Here is a 12,615-nt window from a genome sequence, read left to right as displayed (position 1 = left end):
TCCCGAATTTGTCACGCGTGCACGGAAAAATCCTTATTTCCAGACTCCTAACGAAGTATACTATTTCTTTGTTGAGTAAATAAATAAAAATAGTTTCGAATATTAATTAAACTATATTTACGTGTTAAAATAATTGTGAAAAACGTGCAGGCGTTTAATATTTTGCTTGAATATCAAGTATGAAAATCTATCTGCAAGGTGAATGTCGCGATTGCTTGATGCTGATCAAAATTTCGCACGCATTAAAAATTCAAACGTATGTTTGGATATCTTTAAACGTGAGCCAAATTAAATTTTTCCATCGATATATCATAGCAGATGAAAGTTGACTTCATGAGAAAGGTACTCTCTCGCGTTAAACTACTCTGGTTGCATATTTGAAGGATTTGTTGTGAAAAAATGTAAAATAACTATAATTTTCAATAAAATATCTCAGAAATATTTGAAAAATGTCTTGAATCAAAATGTGAACATTTAATATGTATAATTGTTTCAAATCATTTTGGTAGTATTTGGGATACGAATCGTGATATATCCAATAAAAAAATCAAATTTATTTGTTGGCATCCTAGAAAACTGAAAATTTTATAAAAGCAAAATTATTTCATTTGTTGCTTAGTATATCTACAGATTCTAATAACTACACTCAGAGAAATATATTTTTATTATTTTACGACTTAAAAAAATCTTTAAATTTAAAATGATTGTATATAAAAACTACCCTTGATGTGAATAACAAAATGGTTATAAGTAAGAGCTATCTATTGTACGGATAATTAGTGAAGCTCTGCAGATAATTCAGAACGATTGAAATGTCTCAGAAAATTGATTTCCTATGATTGGCGAGGGAGTTAAAAGTGAAAAAGCGAACCGAAGATAACATTTAACACATTATTGTCGATCTTTGGTTATCTGGTTATTCAAAATTATCGATAAGTAACTCTGCATGAAATAACAGCACACACATTTCTTCCATATTTCCACTTCATCTCCTACAAAAGAAATATTAAGAAAAAACAATTTGCAGTAAAGTTCTTGATTTTAAACTATGTTATTTAATTTGTAACCCGACTTTTTTACACACTGTGTTTCATGTTGGTGTTTCAACGTTTAAGCAGTTAACAATATTTCTAACATCAGCAGCAATTCAATAATATTTTGACTGTAGAACCCAAATTGATGAATTTATTCATAGTGAATAGAATATATAGCATTTAAGAATATTTACATATTTATTACTAGCAATAATTGTGTCCGAAACTTCAAAAAATATATACACAGCTAAAACTCGTACTATTGCACAGTCTAGGAAAACCTCACAGGTCTTTGTTGTTCTTTAACACATTGATTCCGCCAATGCGGGTTGAGGAGCACTGTATGGTCCTGCCCAAGGTTGTAAATTTTGTAATGCGCTAAGCGCCGTATCACCAGGACCTGGTTGAGGAGGAGGTCCTTCACTGATGTAGCCTTTAGACAGAGCTTCTGCTTGAAGGGATAACATCAGTCTGTTTGCTGCTTGTCGTTCGGCTTCTCGTTCTTCTGCTGTCTGCCGTCTGAAACAATAATAGTCACTAAAGAAAAAGGAATGGAATGTACATTATTCAAAATAGGTATTATTGCTTGAAACTGGTTGCCAGTAGTAGCAAATAATTGTTTTCAAAATACAATAGAAACTCGATTATCCGGTCCTCAGATATTCGGATTCGTGATTATCCGGACTAACAACTAGGTCACTTGTGACGGTAATGATCAAGGCTTTCAGATTTTGTCGGATGACGAAATGATATTGCAGATAAATAAACATCAGGAAATGCAAGAAGATGAGACAGAAGAAAATCTAGACGTGGAAATTGATGTAGAACCATCTCATGATAAAGTTTCTTTGTACAATGAAATATCCATGCTCTATTTGCATATAGAATACTAGAGTCTATCAGCAATACTTATGGTAAGATTAGAGTGATGCCAGGAATGCATAAAGAATTGATACTCACGAAATAGAGAAGTTGTAACAGGTGAATACAATTCGCATAGCTCGGCCTTGAAGCAGTCATATTTTTATTTTATTGTTATTCAAAGTACACATGCTAAATGATAAATATAAATAAATAAATAAAAGAAAATTTATATTGAGCATGTTCAGTGAAGCTATGAAGTTCCAGCACGAAAAAAAATGTTTCCGTTCTAATTTGCACTTCCACTCAATGGAACTCTTCATTTTCATAATACCTATTAATATAGATTCTAATAAAATTTTCTTCTCCCTTCTTTATTTTTTTTTATCTGATCCTCAGCCTTTTCTGTCTCTGTCAAGTAAGTACTTTTATTTTCCTCATTCCTTATTCCTTGACATACTCATTCTCATTATTTACAGCGGACCGATTCTCCTCATTTGTTCATAACAGTACAAGTATTTCTTTTTTAGTGTATTGATGTTTTTCTATTATCCTGTTTATTATTATCTAGATAATCATATGTAGATACGCCAATTTCTGAAATGTGTTTTTTTGTATTTGGTTTCTTCACATTTTTATAATCAGGACCTACATATTTGTAACAAATTGTCCTCTATTGGTATGAACTATTCTCACTAGTTGATCCAAGACCAGAATAGTAAGAAAGGGATAAACTATTATCTTCAATCCTTACTTGTTTATTCGTAGCAAAAATGTTATGGTACGTTGTCTGTCCTGGTGGAAACCTACTCTTCAGCTTTATTCCATGAATCCTTGTTCAAAACTTTGAAGTAGACATTAAATAAAATTTGAACTAAACACATTGGTTTGTAATTTGCGAAAATTGTGTATTGTGTACGAGTGATATGACATTTTTTCCAATATTTTAGAATCTTTTACTGACTTTTTTACATATTGTGAACATCCATTTCTTTCTTTATCTACTCATACATTTAATCATTTCTGTGTTATATCATACTCTACTCAAACTTTTACCAATTTAATTTCATTGATTTTCTTTCTAACATTCTCAGTGATTATTTTCTCTGCTTCTTCTCCTTCTATGGTTCTTTCATGAAAAACTTCCATACTTATTTGTGTAATATTATACCATGTTTCAAGAACATGTCATATTTTTGTCTTCATCTGGTTGTATTTCATTGTATTTCCATTATAGTCCATTATCTATTTGTTAGATTGCATTACATTCGATTTCAAATTGTTTCTATGTTCTTAGATCTTTCACCTCCGTTTTCGCTACCAGATTCACCAATCTGTTCTTTAATGTAATCATTATATTTTGTTTTGCTACACAATTCTCCTATCGTCTTATTAATCTGTATTTCCCTTGCTCTTCTGACAGCTTTTCTTTGCTATCGTCTTCTACTTTTGAGTACTTCAAAAAATCTCGCTTCTTTTTTATATCGTTACCTGAATATATTGATTTCGTATTTTTTTATCATTGTGAATTTATAATTTGTAACTACCAATTTGTAATATCATCCTATATTCGCTCCTCTTCTTGTTTCTACTCTCTAGATCATTTCTTGTTAGATTTTGTAGTATATATACTATATTATCTTTTATGCTCTTTCCATTCGTCTCCCCCAATCAAGCATTATTTAAATCCGTGATTAATATTATATTGTTTACACGAATCTATTTGTCAAAATTAAAGCAAATTATTGATCTCTTACAATATTGTTACGAACAAGATCGCTAAATGGGTCCTTAGGCCGGCTCTGTCCAACTACAATGAAATCAAAATTCGGCGATTTCACACGGCGCTTTGAATGTTTTTTATAAATGGCGGACGCGCCTTTGATAAATTTTTTATTATAGTAGGGGGTTTATTACAGTATTTCTTTTAAATGATTTCTAGGAAACTCTATTTATTTATTTCTTGTATTTCTAGAACATTGTCGAATTCTATTTGTGCTATATAAATAAGTTTATGTAACGCAGTTGGTTTAGTCTTAAAGAAATAGGCGTATGAAAAGAATGGATTAGTAAAAGTAATCGCAAAAATTGTTTAATATGATTATTATAAATTAGCTGTATTGTATACTGTTTAAATAAATTGAGAACGTAATAGATAGTGTTCATTAAATCACCCCACGAATAGGTTTTTAAAGAACACTATAAGTGAGATTTAAAAATATAAGAATAATACAAAGAATTGTCTCCTATAAAGTACTAAAACACGATTTCCTTTACTTTCTTTATCATAAAGGCCTACTTTACCCATTAATGACACTTAGTTAACACCATATTCCTTCATTATCGGCACTATAATTTTGTGAACTCACAACAACAATTAAAATATTGTCCCCTTAAGTGATTTCCCTTTTCCGCAATTCAATTCGCACTCATTTTACTTAAGTAACACTACATGTTACTTTTAATTGATCCTTTCCTCAATTTGATTGTTTCTATTTTATTTCAATGGAAAAGTGTTACTTTATAAGTTCAAACACAACTATTTAACCTGAATAACTTCCTGTATAACGTTATATTTAATATAGTCCATGAATCAACATTATTTTTGTAACAACAAAAATTCTGTCCGCGAATTCATTTTTTTTCACATATGATAAATTAAAATTTCGTATTTATCTCTAACACGATTAATATTCATCCTAGAAAAGATTATTTAATATTATAATCTGTAAATGGATGATGTGTGTCTTTGGCTATCCACTTTAGGAAGTAATTTGTCATCTGCAATATTCAAAAGCAATTTAGCTCCTACCTGGTTACACAAACATGCTTTAGTTGTCAATTAACCTTAACTATAGTTAACTGTAAACCAAACTCTACATTCAACGGTTAAATCGTTGTACTCTTGAGTGCCATTAGGAACAAGTGTGTCCGAGAGTTCGAAAACGAGCATCGAACAACGACAAGGGTGGCGATAGTGCCAATTTGACGCCCTAAAAGCCCCTGCATAAACCATGAGTCGACAGGGAAATATGTTGAATAATGTACACTGACATTGGTCTAGTGTTTAGAAGTTTAAATATTCAGGCATATATTCTCTCGCCACTGTTGGAGTTTATTTTTCCTGACTGTTATACACCGTGTTCACTAATTTGAAAAAAAACCAATAGAAGAAATGACGCATTCGTTTAACGTATATATGTTTTCCAGAAAAACATTGTGTCTAGTTTAAAATGTACAACGAACAATTTGAAAGAATGAAATTGGGAAAAAATTACGAGAAATTGTACACTGCGATATCTAATGAATAATTATAGTTGACAGATTGAATTCTGTGTATTGACACAGAATGTAACAAAAAATTAGGTCGCGAATAAAACAATAATGTTTTAATAGGTAAATCTAAAGCTTAATATTCTCTTCTTTATCAAACTCTAATATTCTCCTCGCCTCCCTCCCATTTACTTTTTTTTCCAATTATTATTTTTAATTGAATGTTTTTGAGTCCTACTACTTTCTTATTTTCTTAAATTCTCTCCTTTCTCTGATCTCTGCTTTCTTCACGTTTTTTCTCAATAACGTTTCTGAGTAGCACCATATTTAGCAAGTCTTCCAAAGCTTTGTTATTCTATCTCTGACTTTGCGTTTTTCGGTTGTACCATTTTCAGCAATTTTTCTTTTCTAACCATTCCACACATCCAATTCCTTTTTCGAATTAATTTGTTTTCCCTGTCTTCGTTTATCTTCATACTTTTCCCCAATCGCGTTTCTTAGTACCACTATTTTTAGCAATCTGTATTTTCTAATCGTTCCATATATTAATTACCTCTTTTGAATTAGTGACATTCATGTGTTCATGTTTTTCAAACTTTTGTTTTTCTATCTTTGTGTTTGCCTATCTTCACGCTTTTATCCAATAGCTTTTCTGAGTAAAACCATCTAACAAACTTTTTTTTCTTTTCATCTGTGTCAAATATCAATTGCATCTTCTGAATTAGTGACATTTATGTTTCATGTTTTTCAAACCTTTTTCTTTCTTTCTTTGTCTTCGTGTTTTCAAACTGTTCCACATATCCAATTCCTTTTCGAATTAGAGTTATTTATGGTTTTTAAGCCTGCCAAACGTTTGTTTTCCCATCCCTGTCTTCTGTATTTTCTGATCGTTCCATTATTACCTCTTTCGAATTAGTGACATTCATGTGTTCATGTTTTTCAAACCTTTTTTTTCTATCTTTGTCTTCGTGTTTTCAAACTGTTCCACAAATTCAATTCCTTTTTCGAATTAGTATTACTATTATGGTTTTTAAGTCTGTAAAATGTTTGTTTTCCCATCTCTGTCTTTGTTCATCTTAACGTTAATTCCCAATAGCGTTTTTGAGTAACACCATTTTTTCTTTTCCAACCATTCCAATTATTAAATTAATCTTTTGAATAAGTGACATTTATGGTTTTCATGTTTTTCAAACCCATGTTTTTCTATATTTTTCTTTATCTTCACGCTTTTTCCCAATCGCGTTTCTGATTAGCAGGATTTTCAGCAGTGTTTATTTTCTAATAGTTCCATATATCAATTTCTCCTTTTTTTAATTAGTGACACTCATGTTTTCCGAACTTATGTTTTTCTATGTTTTTGTTTCTATGTTTGCTTATCTTCACGCTTTTTCCCAATAACGTTTCTAAGTAACACCATATATTGCAAACCTTTTTTTCTTCTGTTTTAAATATCACTATCCTCTTCTGAAATAGTGACATTCATGTTTTCATGTTTTTCAAACCTTTTTTTTTCTATCTCTGTCTTCGCGATGTTTGGGTAATACCATTATCATCAATTTTTCTTTTCTAACTGTCCCACATATCCAATTCCTTTTTCGAATTAGTATTATTTATGGTTTTTAAGTCTGTCAAACGTTTGTTTTCCCATCCCTGTCTTATTTATCTTAACTTTTCTTCCCAGTAGCGCATTTAAGTAGCACCATTTTTAACAATCTTCCTTTTCTAACCATTCCAAATATCAAATTAGTGACATTTATGATTTTTATGTTTTTCAAACCATAGTTTTTCTCTCTCTGTCGTTTCTCTTCACGGTTTTTCCCAATCGCGTTTCTGAGCAGGACCATTTTTAGCAATGTTCATTTTCCAACCGTTCCACATACTCATTTCCTTTTTCGAATAAGTGTCATTTATGGTTTTGAAGCCTGTCAATCCTTTGCATTTCTATCTCTGCCTTTGCTCATCTTCATGCTTTTTCCCAATCGTGTTTCTAAGTAACACAATATTTAGCGAACATTTTTTTCCAATTGTTCCAAATATTAATTCTATATTCTGAATTAGTGACATTCAAGTTTTTCCAAACTTTTTGTTCTATCTCTCCCATAGTTTATCTTCCCGCTTTTTTCCAATCAAATTCTTGAGTAGTAGCATTTTGGGCAATATTTTCTAACCGTTTCACATATCCATTTCCTTTTTCGAATTTATTTCATTTATGATTTTCTAGACTCTAAAACTTTCGTTTTTCCATGTCTGCCCACGTTTACCTTCAAGCTTTTTTTGCTCAGTAGAATAATCTTAATAATCTTAATAATTCTCTGTTTTTATTAAACGTATCACATATCTCAACCATATCAGTCTGTGAGCTTTTACAATTAATTTTGGTTGTTATTGTCTTCGTACTACAATTTCTTCATTTGATTGAGTATTGACGTTACACAAGCATCCATTGTCGTGGATCTGAATATTGAAACAGATAATTTTGCTATTATTCTCCTAGTAAATTTTTTGACCTCTCAGGATATTATATTTTCTTCTCTTCATTATTTTAGTTCAGATTTTATGTTACTTTCCTCTTATTGGAATATTTTGATAGTATACCGATCACCAACGATCATTGACTGTTTTTATGCGTTTAAGAATACTTCATATTTCTTATAATTACTCTATTAATTTTTTTTTCGATTTATTTCAATTATTCAGTATCAAAATAAGAATCAGTTTTTCACGTATTTTATTTGTCATTGAAAACTTAAATTCTTAATCTCTATATCCAAGTAGTTAGAACTTTTTCTAACATTGCACGTTTTTGTTCGTGCACATAATTACAATAAATATTATAGAGTATTATAATTGTGTTCTCGACGTATTCGTTATTGCTAATACAGCTTTAACAAACGATTCTGAATGTCACGTTAAGTGCCAAAGGAAAACAAAGTATTTATTTTTAATTAATGGACGAAGTTCTGCTCCGTTGAGCAAGAAAAACACGTTGCTGACGAATCCATTTAGAATTAAATGTATCTGTTCGATTGCAGCAGAAAAAAGGGGCAATATATTCATTACCTGTTGGGACAGTAGCGCAAATAGAATCTACTGCATTTTTTTTCTACTTTATATTAATTGAAAATCGAAACTATGAGTATCTTCTTCGTTTCAAATTTGAGTCTACAAAATTTGATGAAAATTCAAATGTAAGTGTGATAATAAATTTGGTGAAATCATGTTAAAATCTAATATGAGCGATTAAACAATTATAATGAGTCATTTAAGGACAATGAACAGCCGAGTGCGCCCTTCAATCACCAAAACATATGAAAATGTACAAGAAATGGACAAAATAATCCGTTTATATAGGCGATTAACTATTGAAATTTCTCTTAATTATTTTCTCTCTATTTATTCTTTTCCTCCCTGCATCTCCTTTCTATAATTTTTTGTTATTTCCATATATTCTCTAAACTTTGTTTTCAATCTATGAAATGGGCTTCCAGCAAAATTTGAGTAAAGCATATTGGTTCGTAAATTCAACAGAATTTTGTTTTCTTTATTTTTATTTATAGATGTTATAATATTTTTTCCATTGTTTTAGATTCTTTTTCGTTTTCCATGTTTCTTTTCATAATTCGAAAGCTACTCCTTCTTTATTTACTTCCATTTCATGATTTCCGCATTCCGCTGATTTGTTTCTACCCCAAAACATTTACTTATTCAATTTTATTTCTGTTTTTAACTTTCTTATTGCGTAATATTGTTATCATGTTTTCAGAACATTCTTGTTTTCTGCTTGTCACCTAGTACTATTTATCTTTAATACGTCCTTTCTAGCTCATCATCTATTTTTTCTATCGTACTCATTTTGTCGCTAGATTCTACATCTTGAATCTTTTATCTTTTATCTATATCTTTTGCTTAATTTCTTTTCTAGTGCTATTCTTCTTTATATTCTTGAGTTTCAGTTTATATGTATTTCTTATAAGTATGCTTCACTTGGAATTGGTGATTTAATAATGAGGAAGAATCAGTTAAGAACAATAAACAGTTAAGGACATCTTTAAACTCCCAAAACACATGAAAAAGTGCAGAAAATGAACAAAATTGCTCGTTCATACAGGATTATAAATATTCGAGAGCTTAGTGAAAGGCTTAAAATCATATTTCTGAGCTAAGGGGCCAACGTCTTTTTTCCTTATCATGAAAACACGCCGTGGTACAAGTTTCTTTTGATGCGCCTTATTTGGCATCTGAAAATCTTCCTATCAGTCCACTTCCACCTTGCTGTCGACATATTTAATAATAAAATATTCAAAAAGAAAAACGTTTGATACCATTGTTGATATTGAACAGGCTAATACAGACCAGAACAAATCATTTAAAAAAATTAGAAAATTGCCACCAAGGAGATTCGATTTCTATGTAATATTATCATTTTGTTTTTAATATATTAAATTTACTATATTATCTGAGCATTCTTCTTAAACTAGAAAGAAAAAAGAATTAGATAATCGGTTACTCATTTATACGAGGGCTGCTACTTAAGTTTTGAGACGTGGCAACACTGATGTGAACATATCAAATCTGACATCGCGATCATAAAGTTTGATATTTTTATTACTAAACGTACTCAGAATGTGTTGTGATATGAGTGCTTTTCGAGTTGTTTACAGATACTTGAAACTTGATCCAAATAATGGATTTAAATCGCGAACATTAACGTGCGATGATTTTCTATGACTATGACGTGGATCAACTCACTTTGATTTTTGGTTATGAAGCATCAGCCACCGTGATCCGCTGATTTTCCAAATTTAATTGCAGTCGCACTTTGCTACAGGATGAATTTTGTGAAGGTGGTCCAAATTGGCTATTGCCCAGAAAAGTTCGATTTTATGCGTAAACTGATATTGTAAGATCGTTATGTGACAGTCGCTCAAAAAAAGCTCGATTGATACCCAGGAATACTGACAAAAATCAATCGCTGTACTTCAGAGGACGTCTATAAGATCGTAACAGGCAACCAATCATGGATCTATGCATATGAAGCAAAAAATAAATAACAATCCACTGTATGTAAGACAAGCCATAAGTTGTTCGTCCACGAAGCGCTTAGAAGCAAATGGTCGTCTGGTTTTTCGGTATAACGGGACCGTATTCGAAAAAATAAGAGAAACCAATCTTAGAAAACGAATCATTCTTCACCATGACAACGCGAGCTCTCATACATCAGCTTAAACAAAAACGTTTTTGAACAGTCAAAATTTCGAATTAATGAGTTATCCGCCATATATTCCTTATTTGACACCTAATGATTTCTTCTTATTTCCGTAGCTTGAAAATAAATTACGAGATCAACGTTTTCCTACAATAGAAGAAGCGGTGGATGCGTACACTAAATTCAATAAATAATCCATGTTTTCAACTTAATTCCAGGAACATACAGTATTCTCTTTGATGCCTTTTTTTCGAACGAGAGCGAGCATGTTGAAGTGATGTAATCTTTGCAAATAGCGGAGAGTCATAGAAGAGCACTTTTAATAGTCGGATATTCAAGTTGAACTTAAAACTGAATCCTTTTAAGGTGAAGTTTTGGGAACAATAATAACAATTTTTGTCGGACGATGCTCACTTTCAATTAAATTTATAAATTTTTTATTCTGGAGAATATGTGACAAATTGTACGAGTTACACCATTTTGAGGGTTACAATAATTGAACTAGGCTGCAGTTTAATGACGAAATTTGTAATACATCCATTGCATGGTCAAAGAAATTTTCCCAAGCAAATGTATCTAACGCAGAGGAGTTATTCCATGGCCTACCGGCAGTCCAGACCTACCTTCTGATAGGTCGATATCATTTTCAAGCAATAATTCTCTATTTTGATTTTTATTTTTAATAAACATTTATTTGAATACAAAGTGTTTTTCTTTTTTTTTCAATGGAAAAACTGCAAAAACTTCGGCCTAGTCTATATTATTGTATCGTTCAGTCTTCTCCGTGATTATATTTTCAAAATTCCAATGCTCTGTTAAATATTTAATTAGAATTATTTATCATTTCTCCCATTTTGAACCATTTTGCTTATCAGACAAGTCAAATAAAACCCAAAACCTATTTTATCAATTCTTATATTCTGAATTTGATTATTTCATTAATTAAAATTTTCATTAATTAAAATTGTTTGATTTTAATTAAAGAAAAAGCAAAGAACCACTCAAGAACGCAAAATCTTTCGACTTAAAACTTGGTTGTTCCATTTAAAATTAGTTTAGCGAAAAGCGCTTGTGCAAGGAATAGCAGCTAATTATTAATAGCGGGGCGTTAATTAAAATTGTTGGGTCTCTTGAGCTCTCTTAGTAATCAGAACCGGATTTAAAACGTCTGTATTTATATACGTTTGAGATCTGTTTCGAAATCCAAAGCAGAACCAAGAATTATGGAAATTATTAGTGTGGGTGCAATTCCTAATTGGATTGTGCAGCAAATTTGTATTTACAAAATCACATTTGTCTTCTATATTGTTCTTTTCAATTTATATATTATAAAGATAATATATATCTTTATACTCTAGTTTAGAAAAAAAGAAGCGTCAATGCACCCTTAGTAATGTATTAGTCAATATTCCGACGTAATAGATCCATTATAAAGAACTACTCGAAGTTCTTCGAGAACAGTTACTATCTTTTTTAAGTCTTGTGGTGTGCGCATATATTTCCATTTCATTCTTATTATTAAACGAGATCATATTTATATTATCACAAGAAGCATGAGAAAACAAGGCAGACATTCTTTGTTTGTCTAAAATGGAAGAAGTTTAGGCAAAAACTTTCAAAAGGGATCGGAAAATATAAATCTTAAAATGCCAAGATATTCCAATCAATGCTGAACTGGAGTGACTAACTAAAAGTAGTAACAAAAGAGAAGAAGGATGCTTAACTTGGTACGAGTCCTATACAAATGGCGAGCATTCTCTGTCAGTTTAAGAAGGAGTTCATCCACCATTACAAAAAAATTATTACTATTTTCGCTTGAGGTATTTTGCATTTAGATATAACAAAAGTGTCATAAAAGTTTTTCCGGAGTCATTGTTCACTCTATAATCTCCGCCTTGTTCCTACCCTGTTGTTTATATTCCATGTTCATCAGCATATTCTGCTTATCTCTAATAAGGGTACTAATTATCGTAGCACCCGCGTAGTTTAATTATGGAGATAATTAATAATGAAAGCTTCATTGTATCAACACCTAACGCTATTTAGATAATATTCTCCACCATTTCCCTGGTTGCTCATGAGCGGAACAAAGAAAGGGTGAATAGAGTGGGGATTAGAAGGCGTGCATTAGCAAGGTGCTCCACATTTATTCTCAATAGTGAAACATTGTTTATGTGTATATCATTCTCACCAAATATGTAAACCATTTGAAATATTACCTTCAGATAGATTTAATTAGTG

General features: G+C 31.0%; 1 protein-coding gene across 1 annotated transcript in view; it reads right to left on the bottom strand.

Annotated features, from left to right (window-relative positions):
• Positions 1-1,336: 1,336 nt before the first annotated feature.
• LOC130444687 (T-cell leukemia homeobox protein 3) overlaps positions 1,337-12,615 on the bottom strand; it is a 72,755-nt gene continuing 61,476 nt past the window's right edge. Inside the window, exon 3 of the mRNA XM_056779965.1 lies at positions 1,337-1,553. Coding sequence (XP_056635943.1) covers positions 1,337-1,553 — 217 coding nt within the window. The remainder of the gene's footprint in view (positions 1,554-12,615) is intronic.

Source organism: Diorhabda sublineata, chromosome 1, assembly GCF_026230105.1.
Source record: "Diorhabda sublineata isolate icDioSubl1.1 chromosome 1, icDioSubl1.1, whole genome shotgun sequence".
Lineage (NCBI taxonomy): Eukaryota > Metazoa > Arthropoda > Insecta > Coleoptera > Chrysomelidae > Diorhabda > Diorhabda sublineata.
Note: the sequence above shows the minus strand (reverse complement) of the source record. Positions and strands in the feature narration are given on the sequence as shown.